Source organism: Sinohyriopsis cumingii, chromosome 10 (genome assembly GCF_028554795.1).
Source record: "Sinohyriopsis cumingii isolate HCF-2022 chromosome 10, ASM2855479v2, whole genome shotgun sequence".
Lineage (NCBI taxonomy): Eukaryota > Metazoa > Mollusca > Bivalvia > Unionida > Unionidae > Sinohyriopsis > Sinohyriopsis cumingii.
The window spans coordinates 99,221,654-99,249,078 of record NC_142970.1 but is presented as its reverse complement, the minus strand read 5'-3'; the positions used below and the strand labels follow the sequence as shown (position 1 = coordinate 99,249,078).

General features: G+C 34.8%; 1 protein-coding gene across 2 annotated transcripts in view; it reads right to left on the bottom strand.

Moving 5' to 3' along the window:
- Positions 1-27,425, bottom strand: part of LOC149790714 (mitogen-activated protein kinase kinase kinase 3-like) — a 178,920-nt gene that overhangs the window by 52,330 nt on the left and 99,165 nt on the right. For both annotated transcript variants that reach the window (XM_089972763.1, XM_089972764.1), the window contains exons 5-7: positions 19,638-19,743; positions 5,591-5,761; positions 4,524-4,640 (exon numbers count right to left, since the gene is read on the bottom strand). In XM_089972763.1, coding sequence (XP_089828889.1) covers positions 4,524-4,640; positions 5,591-5,761; positions 19,638-19,743 — 394 coding nt within the window. The remainder of the gene's footprint in view (positions 1-4,523; positions 4,641-5,590; positions 5,762-19,637; positions 19,744-27,425) is intronic.

The following is a 27,425-nucleotide window of genomic DNA, read 5'->3' as shown; positions in this document are numbered from 1 at the left end:
ATACCTTTTATCATTAATTGAATGACAAAGTGTATGTTTGCATAAATTAGTCACTGTTACCATTAATTCTGGGTCAGGACAAATTTAATCTTCCTTAATTTAATCATGACTTTAACCTCTAAGACGTGTTACACTATCAGCAGTCAAGGACTGCCACATACTTGAATGTTTTCATTAGATAGCTATAAAATGGATAGTCTTTGCCATGTTATAAAATGGACTGTCACTGTCATATGTAATGTTGCAAAAGTTTTACAATAATTTGGCAGTACATTATGTCATGTTCATTATGACACATAATCACTGACACTGGTGCATGGACTAAGCTTGCAATAAACTGCAAACTGAGAGGGATGGGATATTCTTTGTTTGGGGCATGAAATGAAGTTTAATTAAGAATCCATTTGATAATGGTCAAACAGATGTAAGTTGCAAATGTTAACATAAAGTCAAATAGCAGAAAAATGACAGAGTTGAGACAAGCCAGTGCAAAAATGTCGGAAGATCTTGGGCCATTTGAAACAGGTGTTACAAAATGATTTTTCCCAGAATAGTTATTAATAAAGGCAGACTAAAGAGGATTATTCTGACTTCAATGTGTGTGTTAACTTTTTTGGCAGTAAGAGAAAGTAATCCTAATTGGCTAAACTAAATGAGGGTGTGTTCCCAGACACAATTCAAAGTTTTAAGAAGTTCCCTTCATGAAATTAGTAACTCTTTGTTCTGAGGGAAGCCAGACTTTAGCTCTGAGAAAAATTAATAAGTTATTTCTCTTCTTAAATAAACTGCCCAAATAAATTTTGTAACTCTATTTCTAAGAGAAATGTCAAGTTCAGTTTCATCTTATTTATGTGATTGATTAAACTGTTATATTTTGTATAAGGGGCTTGTGTTCTTCTATTCCATATCTCTTCTGTTCCATCCATTAACTTTGTATTTTATTTTATTATTCTTACTCGATCCAGGCAATATCACTGTGGTCAATCATCTCCTTGATAACAACCAAAACACCATAAAGGGTGGGGATCTCACATCATCACCACCTACTGACACATGTATATGTGGTGTACACAAAATTCTCTAATGTGGACACTGTTGCGACCAAACATTTGGATGTTTTTAATAAGTGACCTTATATTTTATGCCAAATATTTGGTCAGTTTGTATGAGGCCAGGCCAGATTAGATTTGTTTACTGCAATATTTAGCAATAGTAGGAAAACCTGTATCAGAAACATAATTCAATGATTTGATGAAGGAATTCCTCATGAAAGTATGAGCATTCTGCATGACATGGACAATGTGTAAAATCCCAAATCACAGCCTGGGTAATAACAGATCAGTGTATACCATAAGTCTCATGAAAGTATGAGCATTCTGCATGACAGGAACAATGTGTAAAATCCCAAATCACAGCCTGGGTAATAACAGATCAGTATATACCACAAGTCTCATGAAAGAATTATTACTCTGCATGGCAGTCCTGATGGCATGATTAATGATGATATTTATAGAAAGTCATACCATTAGTTTTTTGTTGAACCAGTTAGAGTGATCTGTGGAAACTATGTCTGAAAATAATTAATGAGCATTCTGATAACTAAGCAGAACACTGGTAAGTATTCTGTCAGCAGTTTCATTTACTACAAGGCTCTAAGAAAGGGGGCTTACTTGGCAGAACAGACTTATGTCTGCTCCCACTAAGAGAAGAAACGTTGAAAATGGAGAGCGCGGGATGATTATTGAATACACAATAAATCAAACTGACCTGAAAGAAGATGAGGGCCAGTCAAAGAATGATCAATAAATTTACAGCAGTCTTTTTTGTCTGCTAAAGACAAATTAAGCTTTTGTGCTGAATAATGTCTTTATCTGGTTCAACTTTATTTGAATCAGCATATGTATTGAATGAATATTAGTTAAGGCTCAGCATTGTTTGCTGTGTTACGTATATTTGGTTTAATTTATATTTGATTTAATTTAATTGTCTAAAAAAAATTGCATTCTATTACATGCTGTTGTTTACTGGAATTTGATATTTTCCGGAAATTAGTTTGACCTGTTTTTTGTAAACATCTAATATTAGAACTCTGTATCAAAAAGCTGACCTAGTTCCTGGCCTTGATTGAGAATCAAGTAAATAACTTTTTTATTATTCATTTGTAATGTGTGATTTAAAGAGTGAAATCGAGGCTGAACTGGAGTACATGATGTAAAGCTTCTACATTGTTCTGGAAAGTGATCACGTGACCCCAATCTGGGTATCTGATTTGCGCAGTGGCCAGTTTTAATACTAATGTTTTGAGAAATAATCTCAATTTGGGCTTTTAAACACTTGATATCAAAGTGTTCATTTTGTTGTGACCAGTTGCATTTTAATTTTTCTTCAAATTATTTGGATTCTAAGAGATTAATTCTATTTCCTCGAGAATATTTAAGTGCTCAAACAGAATTCTTGGACAAAGACATTTATTGAAATTTTATTTGCAATTCAATCACCAGAATATCTTTTTCTCCATGGTACAACAAAGAACTGTAGACACATCAGTACTACACTGGCTATAGCATACATCATCGCCTTCCATTTTGGATTTTTCGTCGGGACTCGAACTCAAGTTCATTAAAACATTTTATTACTAGGACTTCTAATTTTTAATTCTTGGTTAGAGCATCTGTCTTGGATGCAGAAGGTCACAGGTTTGAACCCCAGCTGAGTCATACCAAAGACTTATAAAAATGGTACTAACAGTTGTTAGTTTAAGGACTGGCTGGCCTGATGTCAGGATAATGTGACTGGGTGGGACATCATGCTATATGTCTGCTGCATGATGCATCAGTGCTAAACATCATTATAAACTGCCACATAATGACTGTTTTGAGAGGTACCACTCTCAACTGTTTAATTAGAGTGTGGATTTCATTCATGTTTTTATATGTACATATGTAAATATTGGATTTATTTTGTGGGATTCAAAACAGTTTACATGACTGGGATTTCTTGTATGATGGGATGTAGGAGTATATAAAGTGGAAATATGTGAATAACATACAGGGCCGGCGCTACCATATAGGCAAACTAGGCACCCACCTAGGGCGCTGAATTTAGAGGGAGCATTTTTCAAATTTTTTTATTATTTATAAATTTTGAAATTGATAATTTCCTGGGGGGGTGGAGGCGCCAGAATCTAACCTTGCCTAGGGTGCCAGATAGTCTGGCCGAGTCTGGCGCCGCCCTGATAACATACACTATACAAGGTAAGCTGCTTTTTATTTCACTGAAATTCTCCAAAAACTAATCAAGATAATGAATATAAATGTAACTCTGTTTTTATTGTCAGTTTCTGTAGTCAGCCATGATGATGCTCTAGTATTCAGCTTAGCAACCAGTCTCCGTATTCTCAGTAACTGATATGACAGCACTCAGCAGTAGTGAGACTGCACAACAACTGTAGTAGCTAAAGGGTTAAGATGACATTGTAGTGTCCATATTTGATACCAGCATGGCACCATATTCATTACAACCAACAAGACATCACAAGTCTTTTAGTTTCATGACTATCAATTTAAGATGATACTGGAGTGGCCATTTTTGATACCAGATTGGCACCATTTTCCTTATAACCAACAAGACATCTAAGTCTTTTAGTATCCAGATTTCATCGCAAACAGACAAGCCAGTATCCAGATTTCATCGCAAACAGACAAGCCAGTATCCAGATTTTATCGCAAACAGACTCGAGTCTCAGGCTCAGCTAATATGAGTATGTGAGAAGGCCTGCTAGTAGCTTCTCATGGGTCAGTGGTTTTTAGCAGGGTTTTCCAGGGTTCTTTGCTATGCTTTTATCATTTGAATTACCCCATACGGTATTACAGTAGTTTAAATAGGGTTGTGTGTAACTGTTATAAAATAGTTTTCTGTGCCTTTCATGGAGAAAATGTCTTATCCTACTGAGAAGCCATAAACATGAAATTACTTTTATACTGATGTTTGATATGTTCAGTCCATGATAGGTTATTATCAACCAAAACCCCAAGTAGTCTATCACGACAGACAATTTGAAAATTTGTATCCTTCCATGTCAGACATAGTTCATCACTATCAAGATTTGTCCTGTTTTGCCATGTTGAGACAAGTAATATTTTAGATTTACCAGTAGATGATATTGAGTCCCTTGGTTATGCACCATACATTTGCATTTTTCAAAAAATGTAACATTCCAGGTTTTTGGGAAACATGAAGTAAACATTTTTTTGTATAACAATTTTGTATATGTGATCCTGAGCTTACAAATGAGATATGATCTGTTTTAATATATGTGATGCCAAACTTATTCTAAGTCACATATTTTCAATATAGTATTTAGCATTTACAGTAAAACCCATTTTAAAGACCACCCATTTCTGCCAAACAATAATGGCCTCTCAGGCCACAACACTGTATAATCAAGAAATATGTGAATGGAGAGCCTGGTCTCTCATAGCTGTGGTCTCTCAAGACAGATTTTACTGCACTAATGTAATTACCTCCCCTTCTGGTATGAACTCTCCTTCACTATTAACTGAAGTACGTGACAAACTCTGACGAAACGTACTCTCATGGGGTGGAAGTGAACCTGGTGGTGGACTTGGGGAATCCCTTATCTGAAACAATAAAACATATATATTAAGTACTTTTTCAACAAATATATTAAGTACTTTTCATTTTTTAAAATTCCACCTTAGAAGGGATGAATGCAACAACTGCATTTGTATCCTAAAACCAGACTGGTACTTACACCATGTATGGAATAAGGTTAGCACTGTCAGCACAAAAGGAATTTACTATTTGCCATTCACATTACACAGAATTTTTTGAACAAATATTTGGAAATTAACATGTAATTAAAACAAAAAATGACTGGGCTTTCAAATATTTAGGGAGAATGCTCGAGAAATTAGGGTGAACCCCAAAAGCATGCATCACTGAACAGACCTTCATTGTGTTGTGAATAGGGTTTTGCAAATATGGCTTTCTGACAAAAAAACATGCAAATTTTCCACTTATCGATTTTTTTGTTCTAGAGCTCTGAGAATGGTTAAGAGGTTACATGTAAGTGGCTGTTTTATGCAGGTGGCAAACACAGTCCAGATTCTTTGACTTTTCATAAGACAGTTTATGTAGAAAGCCCTTTTTCCATTTCAATACAAAATTTAAATCAAGACTAGAATGCTAGAATGGAAGACCTCTGTAAATCCTACTAATTCATACCACAATATTTTTATGGATTTCAAGAGACAAGCAAATTTCAATTTATGTATTAACTATAATTATAAACAGTTATAAATTATATATATATATATATATATATATATATATATATATATATATATATATATATATATATATATATATATATATATATATATATATATATATATATATATAAAAAGAGCAAATATATATATATATATATATATATATATATATATATATATATATATAAAAAGAGCAAATTATTATTAAAAAAATAAGTTGCCAATAAATAATGACTCTAACATACTATGAGTTACTGCATTGTTGAAATAAACTTGGTGAACCTTTCTTCACTTACATTAGACCTAAGAGGGTCAGTAACTGCCATTCCATGATGTTTTTTGCCATATCCTGGTCCTCCATCATTAGGGGAGGTCAGGAAAATGCGCAGACTGGTTATCCGATCATTATTATCTACCAGGTTCACCGCAGTGTCTAGGTCAGACTGGGATAAAATTGGAGCATACACCTGCAAAACAGATTTTAACAGTAAAGTGTTACATTGATTTTATGCAAATAAATCTGATTTGCATTAAAGCTGCTACTTGTACTATATTTCCCTTTTAATAAGCACATGGGGCATATATATCTCTTATTTTTTAAAGCCAAACAAAAGGCCCATGTCAGCAAACTGGCTGGCATCTGCCTATCACTCAAATGCAAAAGCAGTTATCCAAGTAATCCAAGTGCTTTTGTCAAGAAATAATGAAGTTCTGTGTTTAAATGTGCTTTATTTTTTAGAAATGTCAGTCAAATTTGTTGGTGGATTAGCATCATTTTTTCAAAGGTCTTAAAGCTAGGTACTTTTTGTCAAATTGGGTCATATTCCACTAGGCAGTTTTGTCATGACATTTTAGTAAATCTGGATGATGAGTCAGCATCATTTGTATAAAATTTGGAAAGCCTTGGTTCTTTTCATCAAATTCCATCAAATTCTTTCTGTGACTCTTAGATGCTATCTGAACATTCCTGCCAATCCCAAGAAAGGTATAAGCATAATCTAAGTAGCAAAAAAATCATAATTTGAGCATAAAAGTGTAATCTATATATTACATGCCTTAGTTACAAAAAACAATATGAAAAATGTACAATCAGTTTTGCAAGTCATTGCATTATTTTTATTTTCTGTTTAATGTACCAAAATCACATAATCCAGGCATGCATAAGATTAACTAAGCTATAAGTGAAACAAATACAATGTATGATGATTACACCAAATGAATAATGGTTGGCAGGTGTGTTTGAATTTTTTAAAAATAAATTTGTGGCAATAGTGACTATATTAAATGATGGATCAGCATAATTATATAAAATTTAAAAGGGTGTTATACCTGGATGCTTTCTGAATATATGACCATATAATAATTGCCAGCAACCATTTCTTATTAGGGTTCTCATACATCATATAAATTGTTTGAAAATGGAACTGATTCTGTGTGGACCATGCCTTTAGTTGTTTTCAGTCTGAAGACCAACAATCAGCAGTAACTTTTAATGTCTTTCTTCTTGTCAGTGACCAGTTCTCATCCGTTTCCCTTAAAAGACTTAGTTCTGAAATCTGAATTAAGTTTGAGTTGTCCCTGCCTTTAGTCATTTTTCAAAGGAGATTTAAAGAGCAACGATCAACTTGTAAACATGTTTATTCAACAAGTAGACCCGAATCACAATGAATCCATCTTGTTTACATTCTCTTGAAGGAGAAGTGCATGCCAAGTTCATACATGCATAATAATAATATTAATAAAAATAATAATAATAATAATATAAATAATAATAAATTTAAGAGGGTGATTCAATTAGTTGCATGGAACTAATCATCCTTGTCACACAACACACACTGATAATAGGCTATATTTATATATGGACATAATGAACAGAAAATTTTAATAAGCATGCCCCAACTAGGTACATTGTGTACAAAAGTAGCGAGACAACAAAGTTGAAGGTTATTGAATTTATACTTTAAGTTGTAATGTATCTGTTCAATCGAACAGGTTCCACTTTTCATCCATTGAATTAGATTATAATTCAATGCATTTATATTGTACTTGCTCCAAGACCAAGACCAATTCATGGTGCATTTGATCTTTTCAAGTGAGGGATCAAATAAACCAGCATCAGGCCTCCACTATTTATCATCGGATTTATGGTAACCAATTACATAGTTTGAAAAGACTGTCTAAATTTAAGATGTAAACAGGAAATAAAATTTCAACTTGTTAATAAACTATAAAAAAAAGAAACTTATTCAAAATTAAATTAGCATTTCATGCAAAATATATTCTATATTTATGTTAAAATCATTTATGAGAAAACTGACATTAATATTTCACATGCATGCAGATGCATAAATTAAATTATTTGAAGTGAACCAGAGGAAACAATTTAAACCTATGTTGCACATTCTGCTAAATGCATGTTTAATAAGAAAACAAGTAGGATATCATCTGACTTAAACTGCCTCAGTGGTTCCATGACATAGTGAAAGAACCTCAGTGGTTCCATCATACTGAATATGCCTCAGTGGCTCCATCATACTGAAACAACCTCAGTAGTTCTATCATAATGAAACTGACTTACTGGTTCCATCATAATGAAAGTACATCAGTGGTTCCAACATAATGAAACTGCTTGAGTGGTTACATAATAGTGAAACCACTCAACGGTTCCATCATACTGAAATCACCTCAGTGGTTCCATCATACTGAATATGCCTCAGTGGCTCCATCATACTGAAACAACCTCAGTAGTTCTATCATAATGAAACTGACTTAGTGGTTCCATCATAATGAAAGTACATCAGTGGTTCCATCATAATGAAACTGCTTGAGTGGTTCCATGATAGTGAAACCACTCAATGATTCCATCATATTGAAATCACCTCAGTGGTTCCATCATACTGAATGTGCCTCAGTGGCTCCATCATACTGAAACAACCTCAGTAGTTCCATCATAATGAAAGTACATCAGTGGTTCCATCATACTGAAACTGCTTCAGTGGTTCCATGATAGTGAAACCACTCAATGGTTCCATCATATTGAAATCACCTCAGTGGTTCCATCATACTGAAACCATGCCTGTGGTTCCATCATACTGAAACCAGCTAAATAGTTCCATTCTATTGAAACCACATCAGTGGTTCCATCATCCTGAAAGTGTCTCAGTGATTCCATCATACTGAAACCAGTTCAGTAGTTCCATCATACTGAAACTGCCTCAGCGGCTCAATCAATTACTGAAACTGGCTAAGTGGTTCCATGGTACCGAAACTGTCCCAGTGGTTCCTACTGTAGGCAATTATTACTTCTGTCACTTTCTAAGGTAAATAACAATTAACCTTGTCGACATCAATGTTGTGGAAGCAAAATCATTACACCTGGTTTAATTCTGAACTGGAGGGTAAGTATGCAAAGTGGTTAGGGCTAGAATAGTGGTATCTAATTTTTTTCACATGATGGGCCACATTCCCAAATTTCCCCTTCTCATACATGAGGCTGGTTAGCACCTTCCAGAAAGATAAGGCATTAGAAGGACAAGACATGACACAAGTTATGAAAGGTTGGCAGGTCAGATGAAAATCTTTTGGTGGACTGGATTCTGGTCAGATCTACTTGTCCAGTCACTGTAATATACACATTATATATCTAGTCCAGGGTTATCTGCCATAAAGGTTACTGACCAGTGGTCAAGTAGGAGATCTTATATATATATATATATATATATATATATATATATATATATATATATATATATATATATATATATATATATATATATATATATATAACTCCAGTTTACTTTGCAGTATCTGATATTAATGATGTTGCTGGGTTTAATGCCATTTTTCAACAAAAGATAGGCTATACATGGCGGCCAGAAGAACCCGGGAAAACCCTCAAAAGAACCACTGACCTACGTGAAGTTACTAGCAAGCTTTCTCACATACCCACATTGGCTGAACCCTAGACTCAAACCCATGCAGAAAAGAGGTGATATGGCAATGATCTGTAACGGTGCTTTAGACCACTCTGGGACTTGCGGTGTCCGAGTTATTTAACCATTTGTAACCATGACAGCTGAGTAGAGCTGCTAGTGGATCACAGACAATTTGAGCTGAGTAGGAAAAAAAAAAAAGGGAAAAGTTTTGTCTGCTTACCAGTTGTTTTAGCTTGGGTTATAAATGTTAGGTTTTATATGCCACAGCATGTAAAACCAGGATTAAGTACCTGTCACAAGTCACCACTGTAGTGCCAGAGGTACCATAACTAATACAACAATTACCCATTCTGTCTTTAAAGGATTCAGTCATTGATGCACATGATCATTTCAAGTTTTTTTTTAAAAATCTGTTGTGAAAATCTAAATAACGCCAATGAGGGATCGTCTCACCTTGCTTTCACTTTAGCATAATGGGTCTGTGGAGTCACAATGCATGACGTCTAGGGTGAAAGAGTTGCATTTTCTAAACAAGTTGATTCCAAAGTTATGGTGTTTATAGTCATTTTTACTTTATCGATGTTACTGTTTTTAAAACCTTGCACTAGATTTTGTCATCTGTTCACCCAAGTACATATATTCAGTCCTTTTGTTTAGTGAACTATGTCATACTGTAGACAGACTTGGGTCATGGCTCTTGTTCTAAATAGTTTTTTTTCTCCAATAAGTGTTACCAAAGCTAACTTCAAGGACAGGATTGGTAAGTGTTATCACACAGTTGAATTTGCAATTTAACTTTTTTTTTAAAAATGTTTATTATTAATAATGTTTGTTTTCTGTGATGCAAAAATATTTTCACTGTAAATAAAAAAAATAAAAATACAGTAATTCTGGGTGTTTTGCTTCTTAATCCCACCTGAATTTCTAACTTGGAAACTGGCCCTCCTGCACAGACCCATTATGAAAGACCACTTCTGCTGCCAGATGGGGTGGTCTACCAAGACCGGTTTTACTGTACTGAGAAATATAATCAATCCTAACCTTAAAAAATAAAAACAATGATAGGAGATCAATTAGGTGTAAAAATTCACCCATCAATTGTCTGGCAGTTTTGAAGGCCAACTGAACCATGAAGGAATTTTTTCCTTCTGGCAGCTAATTTTAAAGTCGAGAATTTACTGTCTATCGTTCGACAAGAATCTTTTCAGATACCAAAAGTATCCTGCCAAAATAACTGTATCATGTCCTGTAATTTTCAGACATCATTTTAAAAGAATTATATTTCTGTAGTTATGTTATTTATTGAACATAACTAAAGTTTGCCAATGATCGGAAAAGACAGACAGATGACCTGTAATATCAGAACTCAGCGTACACTGCACTGAAAATTACCTCATCCTAGTGACTATTGAAAACTGGGATAACCACATTTCATTATTTATTAGCTTGCTGAGACAGGTGAAAGATGCATCACAAAAACATTTGTTACAGCTATATATTACTTGTATGCTGAGCAAGAAATCTCAATTCTAAGAATACCATTAAATTTTAAGCCATCCTCATCAATGAGACACCTAGCATATCCTTTGTAGATTTCACTAAAACCTGCAACCAGTCAAATGCACAGATCGTAGCAAAGAACGGGTCTCAGTGCAGCCTAATGTGATAACATGGTTCAGTATTAGTCAAGAAAAACATTGATCACTAATACAAATTTCATGTATTATATATATATATATATATATATATATATATATATATATATATATATATATATATATATATATATATATATATATATATATATATATTTTGTACAAGTGTTGATGATATACATAACTGCAATATTAGACTTCAACCTTCTAATCTATGACTTATTTCTTCAACCATGTGGAAAATTATAACCTATTTTGTTTATTTTTCTTTTTATCCAATCACAAGACCTTTAAGGACAACTGATGAAGGAGAATAACACTTTTTCTTCACATGTCAAGCTACATTTTCTGATCTGCTTTCATTTACTTACGGATTTACATAAATGACATGAAACTAGTAAGGTAATGTCTGTTTTAATTCATAATATACCACTCATGGAAAGCATGACTAATTTCTCAAGGCCTTTGCTTTTATTTTCATTTTCCCCAAAGACCAGTGGGGGTAGAAAATAAAGTTCCTGTTATTTCCATGTGAAATGAAGCACATATGATTCAGAAAGACATTCATATTGATAATTGCACAGGTATGTAAGAGAAGATATTTTGTACTGCCTATTAGGGCTCTGCATCAGCAAATGGCTTCAAATTGGACTTTCTTTATTTGCTTATTAAACCCATTATTTTTGGCTGATATCTCCTTTCACCCCAAATCAAAAATATTACTGTAGGGTTTGCAGTTCATTCTGTGAAGTTTGGTCAGGTATGCTTTTAATCTAACTGTGAAATCCAGAGAAAAAGTGTGGTCCTGTAACCAGCAAATTTTTTTGGGGGGGATTAAAGAAAACATGGTCTCAAACTTTTATTTTTATCTGATGTAATTTGTTTAATGTTCACAGACTATATTAGTTGGCATCACTGCAAAGCTTCATTCTTGTTCTTTTCTCTAATACCACCCATTCTGTTCTATCATGAATAGTAATGACATCACAGTCATCCTGGAAGAAGGGTGCTACTTCATTATGCAAAACTATGCCTTTGACCATTTTAACCAATCATGGCTCCTGCTTTAAAAGGGACACTTTCTGTATATTTTTTAAGTTGGGATCATCCAAAAAGTCTAAAAACAAAGTGTTAATGCCAACATATGCATTGCATTCTCCCGCAATGATACTGGATTATACAAACAAACATTTCTTTATTTTAAATAAAAATCAAATTTTGCAAAATCTTTAAAAACCAGCTTTAATTATTGATATACCCATAACCTATTCCATTAAGAAATAACTTGCAAAGAAAATTGGGCATCGGATCCATAGAAAATGGAGAAAGTAACTAGCCAAAGCAATTTCTGTCCATCGATACTAATCACCTGCTGATATTTACATTATTAATCTCAATACTAGTATTGACCGATTTGTTTATCATTGATGCATTGGTTTCTGGAGTGCATTCCTTGTTAGATTTCGTTTCTTGTTTAACCTCTAAGTACATGTATATTGATTATTCCAGCTATCCTGGCTTGCCAGTAGCTTCTCATGGGTCGGTGGTTCTTTCCGGGGTTTTCCCGGGTTCTTCCTCCACCATTAATATTGGCCACCATGTATAGCCTATTGTGTGCTGAAAAATGGCGTTAAACCCCACAGCAACAACAACAACCATCCTGTAGTACAGACTACCAGCTATACTCGCCCATAAAGTCAATTCAAATTGCAAACAACAAAGATCCTGATCTGCTATATCCTAATGCACCAGCAGATCAGGGTCTATGTTGTTTATTCTACTGATTACTCCTAACAAACTGCACAGACCCAGATCTAACAATGCCTTATGAGGCGGCATATCTGGGTCTGTACAGTACAGTTTACAGTTGGACTCATAAGTGAGCATATAAGGTACATTTAATTTTTATACAATGTTCAGCTTTTTTAAATTTCTACAATGTTCTTCTCATATAAAGTGATATGAAGAATTATGGCAACTACAATAGTGACTCCATTTCCACTGAGCAGAAATATTTCCAACTTTCAAGGACCAGCAATGCCACAAATGTATGCTCAAAATGAAAAATGAACCATGCCACAATCCAAGATCATTATTTAAAAATATCACTATGTCCTGGTAAGAATATGATTATGGTTGTGAATATTTTACATGAATGTAATAGGGTATGTACTAAAATGTCCGTATAAGGACTTGTAAACTGATACTTTTCATTTTGTCATGGGGGGTGGGGGGTTGGCCATGAAATTTTAAGTACCCATCCAAATGTACCTTTCAACTTAACCATCAAAATGTACCTTTCAACTTAACCATCAAAATGTACCTTTCAACTTAACCATAAAATGTACCTTTCAACTTAACCATAAAATGTACCTTTCAACTTAACCATAAAATGTACCTTTCAACTTAACCATAAAATGTACCTTTCAACTTAACCATAAAATGTACCTTTCAACTTAACCATAAAATCTGATGCCAATCGATTTAAAACAATTCACTGTATTGTCTTACTTGACTGGAAGATGACAGCATGGGGATACCCAACACACAATCGTATCACAAAGATCGTAAGTATTTACATCCAATTAACATACATACTTGCTTATAAATAAGGTCCAACTTCAAACAACAGAAACCCTGAACTATTGTTGCAAAATGTGTCAGCAGATCAGGGTCTATGTTATTTGCTCTAATACTTATTCCTAAAAAAACACTACACAGTCCCAGATCTGCCTGGGAACTATGAAACAGCTTAAGTCAGTATGCAATGGCAAATATCACTATGCAATGGCAGATGGCAATATGCAATGGCAAATGTCACTATGCAATAACAGATCTAGGTCTATGCAGTCAGCAGCTGGACCTGATTTTTGAGTACATACAGCACATTTACACAGGTATACAAAAGTGTTCCCCACCACATTCTCCATCCCCAGGAGATACATCAAAATTTTGATACCACCGTGCACATCTGACCACCCCTAAAACATATCCCAACTTCTGATGTATATACAATAAATAGTACTAGAGTAACTACAACAAATTATGAATGCAGGCTTTCACGCACACATGGGCTGGAAAGATCAAATAATCCAGCCCTTTGCAATAAAAAGTGATCTATCATTAGTGCATGCCTGCCTGCACGTAAACGACTCTGCAACATTGCCCATTTCCTCCTTGACTGTTAAGTTACAGACTTCAGTCCTTTTGATGTTTCTAGGATGGTCTTTGCTATTTTGCACATAAAGCCATAGAATTTTGACCCATTGATTCAAACTGGGACTAGGAAGGTTAGTATGTTGAAGATGGCAGGAAAGAACATTTTTAGAAAAGAATGGAAACAATACTGGCCTGCTACATATTTCAACCATTTTACTGAGAAACCAGTCTAAAGAAAAATAAATTTATAAAGGGCACTAATTCATTCAGAACATCATTATATCAAATATTCAAAGACCAGCATGAGTCAAAGACTGAGACGAGTGCGGCTGACTTCTTGTGATGTCATTCACTGACACTGATCAACACACTATGGAGATGTATCCCCTTGCAACACATTAGCTTTGTTCGCTTAACATATGAAACAAAATTAATTGCACAGTATACTTGTCTTCTTTTTACTATTTGTTTATTACAAACTATCCGACTATTTTTTGTGTGTGTGTGATTTGAATTTTTAACATCGCCGTAACAATTTTTCAGTCATCTCACTACAATGACTGCAGTATGGCAGTTTATATGATGTCTAGCACTTGGGCATCATGCCGCAAATATGAAGCATCATTTCCTACCCAGTCACATTATCGTGACACCAACAAACTAGTCCTAACACTAACCTCTTAATGCTGAGTGCCAAGTGAGGCAGATGCTAGTACCATTTTTATAAGTCTCTGGTATGACTTGGGTGGGGTTTGAACCCACAACCTCCCACATCTGAGGTGGATGCTCTAACCACTTAAGACACCATAGCGGTCATGTCTATTTTTTGTAGCTAAGTTACACAGTATTAACTTTGCTAGAGTAGAGATCACAATCAGTCCAACTGAATGATGGGACCCTGGTTGACCGATTTGTCTAAGGCACTTTCTTTTACAGACTATGTTCACAACTCAACTCTGCCAGTGTGAGTTTGAGTCTTGGCTCAACCACTGTATATGAGAAAGATTGATAATAGCTTCCAATGGGTGAGTGGTTATTCCCATTTCATCCTCCACCAAATACATTGGCCACTATGGAAGGCATAGAAATGCTACAATCTGGTGTTAAACCCCACAAACCTCCCACACCATCCACCACAAATGATTATACATGTGACTGAAACCTAAAACATTGACTTAACATCATGACCTTAAAGAATGAACACCGATTGTAGCACGGGAGATGAAATATATTTAAACTAAGTTTCTTCCCTTTATCTCAAATGGTTTTAAATTTATAACCAGGAAGTGAAAATGAAAAGGAACAAGAGGCCCCAGTGGGATTGATGCTATTCATCTGTTAACTGACATGTAAGCCTGTGTATTGAAAATTCATACAAGTCCTGAAACTGGAGTAGCAAGAAATGTTTGGAGTATTTTTGTTCAAAATGTAATTCAATCGAGATAGAAGCAAAAAACAAACAATTTGTGTCCAGTTGGTCATAACGAGTTCTGATGAAATATTCCTGTTGATCAGTTTTAGCCAAGTTTATAAACAGTTTTACTATTTTTAATAATGATGGCCATATTTGATGGTGGATTGGCATCATCTGTACAGTTTGAAAACTCTTCGTGCCAGAATGCTCTCTGCCGAATCTGGTAAAAATATGGTAAAAATTTGCCCAGTGGTTTTTGAGCAGAAGTTTAAAATCTCAAAGTTGGCTGAAGCAAGACAGATGATACACCATGCAGAAAATATTCAGGACCATGCTGTCTGTATACTTGACCTTAAAGCAAGGTAAGCTATAACTTAACACTATGCTTGAAGATATGACCCTCAATGTTTATCAAGTTGCATCCCTTGATCTGGCTAACAGAGCTGAAGGGAAAGTGTGCTGCAAAATATAAGTACCAACTTGTGGCCTTCCCTTTGAAGACAGCACCCCAAATGTTAAATATTTAAGTTGTTTAAGTTCACTGCAGCTCCACGTTAATTGAAAATCTCGACCTTCAAGACTTAACTAGTAGTGAAAGCACTAGTTACATAGGCGACTTAAATCCTTTAATTGATCCATGTGAGAAAAGTAACTCAGTTCATAACCATTTTTGTGAATCTATCATAAAACATCAGCCGAGGAGTAAAATTCTTATTCTGATGTCTTGCTAACAATGAGGACCTCTCCAGTAGCCTATGTGGTAAGAGCATCCACCTAAGATGCAGGAGGTTGCATGTTTGAAACCCATCCAAGTCATACCAAAGACTTGTAAAAATGGTACAAGCAGCTGCCTCCCTAGGCTTCCAACATTAAGAAGTTAGTATTATGACTGGTTGACCTTGTGTCAGGATAATCTGACTGGGTGGGACATCATGCTAATGTCTGTGGCATGATGCCCAAGGGCTGGACATCACAATAAACTGTCACACTGCAGATATTGAAGCAAAATGACTGAAAAATTGTTAAAGCAATGTTAAATGTCAATTAACACACACACACACACACACACACACACACACACACACACACACACACTGTTAACAGTGTCTAGTTTTTTATGTTGTATTTAGCACTAATGTTTCAAAACAAACACTAATGGGTGAATTTTGATGACGTCGCCAGATTTTAATATACGTTGTGTAATTGATCATTTGTGCATCAATATTACAAATTACAAAATTAGCCATTCCTTGACAATTTGCAAGAAATTTCCAAAACCCTTGTTAACCAAACGCTATAAAACTAATAAGGCATTAGTCTGCGATACAAAATTTTTGGACTTTTCTGTTTCTATGGTATATAAAGCAAATCATATAATAAAAAAATCTTCCACGAATTAGGACATAGAATATAATTCTATTGCAGCATAACCACTTTTTGGCCAGAGGTTTGAGCAATTGCCCTAGATGCAGGAGGTCGTGGGTTCAAACCCTGGCCGAGTCATACCAAAGACTTGTAAAAATGGTACTAACAGCTACCTCACTAGGCACTCAGCATTAAGAGGTTAGTGTTAGGACTGGTCAGCCTGGTATCAGGATCATGTGACTGGGTGGGGTGCGATGTTATATGTCTGCGGCATGATGCCCCAGTGCTAGACATCACTTTAAACTGCCACACTGCAGACATCGTAGTGACATGACTGGAAAATTGTAAAATCTATATTAAAAATCTAAATCACACACACACACACTTTATTGCAGCATCACATACCTATAACATATGAAAGTTTAACTAAACTACGGGCTTTTTTTTACAATTAATACAGATTTCATATCTTTGTAATAAATGGTGCTTATTATATTTACGTGTAACAAGGAGAGAGAGATTATGCATTTTAACTTTTGATCAACAAAATGACGATACCACTCTTTATTAGGAGCAAGCCTTTTTAAAAGGAAATTTTGTATATAATTGGGTTATTAATAACCTATTATTGTTTTTCTTGTTTTCTTATATCAAGATTGGTTTTACAGTCCAACTTGGTACATAATGAACCTAATCAAACTAGAAACTTCAGAAACTTAATTGATCAAAAGTTGACTGAGTCAGCACTGTTGGACCAATCAGAATGTTTTGTGATGACTACTAAGAACGGTTCACAACAGACTGGAAACAGAATTTACAACCTTTGAAGTCCAAACCTCTTTCATGTCCGCTTTTGGGTGGATAATGAAGTTCTACAAGTTTAAAGTCACATAGTAATAGCAGCCACAGCAATAATAGCACGTTATTTGGCAATTTCAGGTGATACACAAAATATTATTGTAAGCTGAAGCAAATAAAAAAACATATGAAGATATGAACTTAAAACCAAACCATGTACAAAAACTGGAGAATACTAACCTGTAAATAAAAATCATGTCTACCACATAAACAGTTTACATGGATATCATAGTGAAATTTAACTTCTGCAAAACAGAAAACGTTTTCCCACCAAAACTAGCCCCATCCTTCTTCTGTGTTGTGTGCATGTATTTAGACACTTAACATTGAATTATTACTGCATTTAATTCAAGCATGGAGTCCACAATTTGTAAAAGTGATCTTACAGTTATTTTTGGTTCAAAACATTCAATACCATTTGGGCGATTCTGGATATAATTTCAATAATTTCAAATTCTTAACCTAATTACTAAACCCTAACTATGCATTTTGTGTGTATTTTTTGGTGACAAAAAATGTTTTGTTTGTTTTCATGCCAGCTTTTTTAATAATGATAAATGTGTCAAAATGTAATACTGATAATAGTAACTACACCAGTGCTGTCCAACCCGCGACCCGCGGGCTGATTTTAAATGGCCCGCCAGAGCTCGAGCAGCTACATAGTCGTTACTTTTCAGTTTTCTGCTGTGGCCCTCAGCTTCAAGAAAAACAGTTTTCAGTGGCCTATGGTGTCACAAAGTTTAGACAGCACTGAACTACAATGACAATATTAACGTTGCATTATGGAACAGGTATGCCATCACATGACTGAAATAATGTATTGTACCAAAATGAAACTATCTACATTAACTGAAAAGAAGCATAAAAGCTTAATTCCCACCAAAACACTTAAGTTATCATGCCTTTTCACCATTCTGAGACAATGGATTGTGTACAACTTATAAAGAACATTCTGAACTATATACTTTAGCTCAGTTAATGGGCATGTTCCAAGCAATGTAGTGGATCTCTACTATTACATAATTATACTGCGACGACTTTCCAAATAGGCACTATAAGTTCATCTGTCCATGACATAAGCATCGACAATGACAAATATATGTTTAAAAAAATGGATTAAATTAACTTTCTGAATCTCATTTATTGATGCAATAATTACCTGCTACTAACACACTGTTGTCCTTTTTAGGGACTCAGATTAATCCCTTTTTAGGGACTCAGATTATTCCCTTTACAGGGACTGACTCATTATTCCCTACTCTAACTGGAGGGCCAGAATTGAAAGGAACATGATCTCTGACTGATTCTTTAGTCACAGCTAATTGTTTGGGATACCATCTTCTTTTGATTTGGACACCGAGTACATGACATCAGAGCAGGGTGGGAGGAAGGAATATTTGCAACAGTAGTAACTGCCCCAACTTCACAGGCTTTAAATTTCATAGAAGATCCCACTCTCTGTTGGGGATTGAAAAACTCTTGGTAGTGAGGGAAGTCCACCTGGAAACATGGGTCATCAAAGGAACCCTTCATGAGAGATACTTCCAACCTTCCTTTCTCCCTTTAAAAGCCACATAAAACTTTCAACACCTAAGTGAACAAAGGAGCCTTTCTTGATCATATCAACCTAACAAACTACTATAAATGTTTAATGTTCTGATTGCCAAAATTGTTATTTTAAAAAGGAAACTTACTGCTATTACAAAGTTATTAATTACTTTTGAGACTTGGGCCATATCTATACTGACATGGACAGACATGCACTTAAGTGATACAGGAGTTACATTTTTTCCCCAGACAAAAAAAGGTTTTTGTATTGGGGCAAAGAAGAATAACAGTTTAGGGAACATAGGGCAACAAATTATGGGTCTGTGCTCAACAATGAACCATATGGTATAATTTTAACAATGGCATGAAGAAAAGGGAGGTAACTCTTCTATAATTAGATAACACCTACCTCTCCATTGGGTTGTGTAAAGAACATGTTCAATTCACAAGAGTACATTTCCGATATCTTGTGCCGAAGATGTTCATATGTGACTGGCCTTGTAATGTTGATGCTCCTGAAACAGATAATAAAAGCATTTAATAGGTTCCTGTCAATTGGAATTTTTGTGATCTGTGTAACATAATCTATTGATGCATGAAAGATTATTTTCTGTGAGGCAACTAGAGCAAATTAAACACAGACATATCGAAATGGCCACCCTAGCTGGGTCTGTGCAGAATTTGATTTGCAACCAGTGTCCCAGACAAGTTTGCTGCAATAAAAGTTTTTCAGAATGCAGCCTCACTTGTTAATTATGGTGTGATGCAATTCCCCAAATTACTCCCTCACAATAAGACCATTCATTATAAAATCATTCCTGCAATAAGGCAGATATGGTAATGGATTCCATTTCATTCAACGGTAATATATATATATATATATATATATATATATATATATATATATATATATATATATATATATATATATATATATATATATGTATGTATATGCATGATGTACTTCATCAATAAGGCAGTATATTTTATGGCTTCCATGGACATCACTAAAATGATTGTGCTGCTGTACCTATAATTCACCATGCTTTTGCAGGTGAGCCAGGAGTCTTTCGAAGGTTCAACTGGGTTAAAAGAATTTCAAGGAAAGTTCAAGATACCTTACAATCATTCATTCTTGAAACATATGATTATTTTAATCTTACTGAAATGTTAATGAAAACTCAGTCAACATTTTAAAATGAGTTTGGTCTTGCACAAGAAGCAGATGAATGATGGTGGTCCTTCTGTCCATTCAGAGAATTGATGCTGGTGCAGTTCCAAGACTTTTGCTATAAGAGTTTAATTTTGAGATGGGGTAGACTGTTGAGCTTAAAATGGAATGTATTCTCTCTTTTTACTTAAAAGTTACCTTTTAGCAGGAAAAAAGGTAGTCTCTACTGATCCCCCCCCCTCCACAAGTCAGTAACTGTCAAAGACCAGCAATTTGTGATCCACCATTCTTTTTTTTTCTAGCATTACTAATTATGACATTGTAATAAACAAGCCATGAACTAGAAGGAGCTTCATCAAACATGCATGCATGCAAACACACAAGCACATGCACACACACACACAGTTAACCACCAGCATAAACTCCAATGCTAAATGGTATGTCAAGCCAAGGTCAGATGTGTAGACTAACAACTTGAGACAGCCGATTTATGTTACATTTTATTGTAAACTGAGTGGGTTGTTGGTAAGTGGATTTTCCCATGTACCATATCTTTACCATCCACACCTACTGATGGGACTAGATCTTTCTTTATACAATGCAATAATCAACACCTGTCATTCATTTAATGCTTATATACTGATTGTTGTCAGGTCTCTGAATCCTGCAAACAGAGATAACCCTGACCTCTATAAATACATGAAAATTTGTAATGCAGTGAAACCTGTCTTGAAAGACCACTGCTATGTGAGACCACCTGTCTTGAGAGACCATATTCCAATGTACAAATTTATTGATTATGTAGCATTGTGACCTGTTATGAAAGACCACCTGCCTTGAGAGACCATAATATTTTGGCAGAAAGGGTGGTCTTTCAAGACAGGTTCTACTGTATATATATCAATATAATTTTGCAACTTTCCACCTATTTTCAGTTGTGTGTGTGTGTGATTTGGATTTTTAATGTAGCTTTAACAATTTTTCAGTCATATCGCTATGATGTCTGCAGTGTGACAGTTTATAGTGATGTCTAGCAATGAGGCATCATAATTATCAATATGTACATGATAAGTTTACATCATTCGATCAGAAGATGTATCTACATGTGCAAATCTCTCTCTATTTCTCTTGCTTTCTTCACGTAATTATTTTTCCTCTGAAACTATTTTTTTCCTTTTCTTTACTTCTTACTAGTTTATGTATTTTCTACCTTAAAGACTGATAGAAAATCTCATTTTTTGGCCATCATTATTTTCTAAATGGTACTCCCATCTTTTCAAGTCAAATGTTTGATGAAAATTACATTAAGGAATAAATTAAGGTGATTATCTAATTCAATTATCATTCCCGAAAGGTCATTACAGGTAATTTAATTCTTGCACATTTATTTTGATGATGCATGTCACACTTGCTTGACGTGTTGGCCTCGGGGGATGGGATCGAGAGCATGACTATGAGCTATTACAGTGAGTTTATCCTTGTCTTGTTTTTTTCATTTCTAGTGTGATTTTTAAATGCTTTCTCCCAAACTACGACAACCAATTTCTATTAAGAGAACTACACAAGTCGTTCAACTATAACAGCCTACCATTGTCATCAATAGGTACACATGGGTCATTGACACTCATCGTGTTTTCAATCTGAAATAGATAGTAACTCGGTCTTTTGCCTTTTGTTATCAACTGTGAAATTCGTTTAATGTAAGCAGTGATACAAATGACATCCAATATTTTAAATCATAAAACATAACTGGCCAATTAAGAATTGAAACATAAAAGGCAGGATTCATTAACATTTAAATTTGATTGCTACATTATTTCATGTCACATTGTTTATAATGTACATATATATGCACTCCCCTCTTTTTCCAACACAACCCAAAAATACATACATCAAGTTCCAGCAGCAGAAAAATACATGTTGACCTAGAAGCTAATTTTAGTTCCATATCTGGATTTGTCTTTTTATATGCAGTAAATCATAACTAAATGTCTACATGTTTATAATTAGGGACCTCAATGCCTTCCACATTGTGACCAAGGGCTAAATTCCTTGCAGTAAATGGGTGGATGGAGTTAGGCACGTACCATGGTATCAATGTAGCATCACTGAAGCCTGTTAAATATAGGAGCAACATAAAGGTTAGAGATCTTAACATATTCTATATCCTGACTAAGGGGTCAAAATGAGTATGCCGCTATAACATAATCCATTGGTCTCATTCAAAACTAGGAAGCCCGGAGTTTGTTGAGCAGTAAGGGTCATACTGCAAGGGTCATAAGTTCAACTACCTGCCTACTATAGTCTTGGTAATGGGTGCTTCAATATTTCCTTTCCGAAAAGTATTCTGATCAAATTTACTTGGAATGAAATAGTTAATGTTGTGTTTAAAGAACCATTAAAGTCAGATACCTCTTCTGAACCATGTTATAAACATACTTTGGGGTTACTTCAAACTGATACAAAACATCACAATACTCCCTAGACCTGCCCTCAGGCACAGCAAATTTAAAAACAGTCACCACCCATAATGGAAATAATTCAGTATGGGACATGTAGGTCACTTTTAAATTACTAATAATTTGCATATATAAAGTAAGTAAAATACTAGTTTATACAAGTACAATATAGGTCAAAACTATGTTAATCCATACTTAACCTATATTTCACTTATAAGTCTTTTATTTTCTACAGTTTCTTGCAAAATATAGTCTCATGTCCACAACTACAGTGTGAAACTGCTATAGCACGCTCTGTTATAACAAGAATTTGGATATAACACGATATAACACGGTCCTGGTGTGGCTCCCAAAATTTTTCGCATACATGTATTTTTCTCATAGTTGAAAAAAAAAATCTTTCTTAAAAGTAGGGAAAAAATGCTGTAAATTTTTATTATCATTTTGGGGAAGAGATCGCAAAAGAATAATACAAGACAATTGTGGTGTGACTCCTGTATATTTCTTGCACACGAAAAAGCAGTTTATCTTCTTAAAAGTAAGAAAAATAATGTGTAAAAAGTTGACTTCAATAGTGCATGCACCCTTTATCAAAGAAAGCCTACTACAATCTTCAATAAAAACAAAGAACTTTTATTCAAAGAAAGTCAGTACCAAACTTAAAAGTATAGGAATCTGATGGATTTTTTATTTCACAATGTGACTGGAACACGTTAACTGTGCCGTGAAAGTTTCCTTTTTGCAGGGAAAACATTTATGTTTGCAAACGCTACCAATGGCAGCTTAAAATGAAAACTTAATTTTACCAACCTGGGACATACTGAAAAGTAAATGTGCCTCATCATTTATTACGTGATTGTGCTATGTTTGCCACTGAATACAGACCAATATGGTCTGTGACAAAATTAATGGATATTTTAAGTCTGTGTGTGCATATCTTCGATGGAATCACTTTTATTGTGGATTCAGTGTATATGATGAGATTCATGGGTGAGTACATGGTGTTGATATTCTATTCATGCTATACATTAGACATGTATATATAAACATTATTCATGTATATGTACCAATTTGTGGTTCTCTAAATAAAGTAAATTATTATATATACCTTCTCTGTTTTCACTACAGGTGTTTTTTCTCATTTAATATGCATTGATTTAAGATGGTAATTGTGCCGATGAAGCATGTGTTTTACTACCCGCATTTATTACCTATCCTCCCTGCAATTATTTTGGGTACATGGATCATTTTCTTCAGCTAACTAACCTGGGTGCTTTTAACATAGTTCAGTTTATAACATGGTTGGGTTTTATGGTCCCCAACTACCGTGGTATAATGGGGTCATACTGTAGCTGCAAAATAGTCTCAAGTCCAAGACTTCTTGCAAAATAGTCCAAAGACCAAGACTTCTTGGTAAATATAATTTCATGTCCAAAACTTCTTGCACAATACAGTCTAAAGTCAATGACTTCTTGAAAAATACAGTCTCAAGTCCAAGACTTATTTCATAATACAGTCTCAAGTCAAGGACTTAATGCAAATACAGTGTTAGGTCCAAGATGTACTGCAAAATATTCTGAAGTCCAAAATGTACAGCAAAAAAAACTGTCTACAAGATTTACTGCAAAATGCAGTCTCAAGTCCAATGTTTACAGCAAAATACAGTCTCCAGTCCAAGAACTACTCCAAAGTAGTCTCAAAAGTCCAAGATTTTACTGCAAAATACAATTTCAAGTATGTGTGTGTAAATTGCAGAATGGGGACATGAGTGGCAGAATGGGGACATGAGTGGGCAATTACAACCACATATTGCAGACACATATTGTAATGAAAGACTTTTTCAGCATCCAACAATAAAATATTTTTTATAATTTCATTTAAAACAACATTATCTGGGATCAAACATTCAGCTTAGTACATTTTCATGAAATCAAAGAGAATAATTTATTTTTGGACATTGAACAATTATCTGACATCGAAAGATGTTTCAAAGGCAAGAATTCGCAGCCTAGAAGAGTTCCAGATTAAAAGCTGTCATAATTCAGATTTGGCAGCACATCTGTTTTCAGAATTTAACTCTTCGGCCCCAATCCCCCCTGCAGGCGTGATGACGCTGTACCCTACTTGCGAGCTCTGTAGCATCAAGACCATTTCAGATACACCAAAGTGGGTAGTATTACAAAGAAGCAGACAGATAGATGTAGCTCTACAATCAGACAACAAATAATCTGATTTCTAGTCGCATTACAAAATGCAGAGGGCAAAACATACTGTTTTAGATCTGATGTATTTCACACACAAAAATTCACCTGTTGTCGGAAGCGGATTTTGTATATGGATTTTAAGCTTTTTGGCCTGTGATCTAAGGCAGACAGGTTTGCAAAAAGTAGGATAAGTTGGGGATTCAGAGTAAGAAGTGGGCAGAAGAGGAAATTGATGGGTCCAATATGCAACAAAAAAAAAATCCAAAAACAAATATACATTTACCCTTCTGCACATGCCAAACAGCCAATAAAAATGCCTATCAGTCTAACCAAAAAACTCAAGGATGCAGATGTATTCAGAATTAACCTCCAAAATGCATTTCCTACCTCCATTTCAGGCCCAAATGAAAATAATTTCTGGGGCCGAATGAGTTAAACCATGGTGGGCTGCACCTTACAATGAATTGTTCCCTATGGTGGTTTTGTTTTCTTTCTGTCTACATTTACACTGGACAGCCTACATTTACAGTGGACAGACTACATTTACAGTGGACATACTACATTTACACTGGACAGCTTATATTTACTATGGGCAGTCTACATTAACAGCTTAAGCAGACTGGTCATTAGATCCTGAAAGAAAACTACACTACCGACCATGAGTTGAAATCTGCTTTTAAATTCAGTTTAAAATGCCCACTTGATGTTGACAGATTCTGCACAGACAAATGTTTGAAAGAAAAATTTGTATTCATTGCCTGTGGAATAAATTCTGTTTGTTGTCTTACTTCCGTGAAGAATTTGACAATAATCATACTGTTTCAATGTGATGATTCAACGCAGTGGATTAATATGCTGGAATCACCTCACAGAATCTCAATTAAATGGAAATTATTCGATTTTTTTTATAAGGCTAGAACTTACAGGTAGCCATTTACATGTATACATTCTCTGAAACTGATGACTTGTATTTATATAAGAACATAATGTCCCCGTGTGGGTGGGTGGGTGAAGCCAGTAAGGGATCTGCTAATTTAAAGTTAATTTAGTGGGAATTTGCTCTTTATTTCATGTATAAGTATAATAAGTGAATGATATATTTCACTTATAAGTGAAGTACATTTTACATGCAAGTTAAATTTCTAATTCACTTACCTAACACGTTAGTGACCTTTAAGACTATTAGCATAGAAACTGAATGACTCACATTTAACTCATAAGTGAAGTATACTTCATTTATAAGTGAAATGCCTAATTTGCATATAAAATAATCCTTCACCTATCTGTCATTTATAAGTGACCTACAAGTAAAGCGACTAGTCACTTAAAAGGCCTTTACAAGTAATGAATATAAGTGATCATATAAGCCATGTTTAGTTTATTTTTCCAAAAGAGACCTCCATTCAGATCCCAATGTCTGAAGTCTTTATTGAGGAGTCATGCAGCATTACTCACACATGAACTTGCTAGCCTGCAATAACACTTGATGGCGCAGGACAACAAATGCAAGAATAAACTATTTAGGTACACAGTCTAAGTGATATAAGTGAGACATGTCATGGAACATATACGGTATAGGACCATTCTGACTTATAAAGTGCCTTACTCAAGGTCATCCTCCCCCACACAATCTACTGTTGTTAGAAACATGAACCAAACACACAGGATTGGATTACATCTCTAGCCTGCAACACACAATAGAGGGTGCACAAGGGAATGCATGCTGTTATTTGCCCTACCATGTTATTTCAGCATTTTTTTAATACTACTGTACAGTTACACCCACTTAGATTTCTGGCTGACAAGAAATGAGTCCTAAGTTCACCACACTTAAAATAGTCTATTGTGAAGCTGACTGACAAAAACTCAGCACCTGATAAAAACTAGGTCCCTGTATCCTGGGTCTGAGCAGTCTTCAAGGGTAAAATGCTCCTGTACTCTGGGTCATAGGTTATATGGGATACAAGGTCCCTGTGCTTGGGCTTGTAGGTAAATTCAGGTAAAAATAAGAGTTCTTAAGAGAAAATGATGCTCCAATGGTAAAAAGGAATTTGAAGGAATCCATAATAACTTCATGTCTTCTGTTCTTTTATTATATTTAGTAGTGAAACCATGTCGGAAAGTCTTAGAACTCTCCAACATGTCACATGTAGTAATAAACGTATTCTCTTACATGTTTGAGCCAACATGTACAAGACACATGCAAATACAGTAAGAATTATTTATCATGAGCTCTGACTTTAAGCCTGATATCAAAGACGTAAGGTCACTGAACTTGATCATTTCAAACAATGTTTAAGTATACCCACAAGCTAAACTTGATTAAAATCTAGAACTATCTGATGGGAAAAGCACACGGAAAA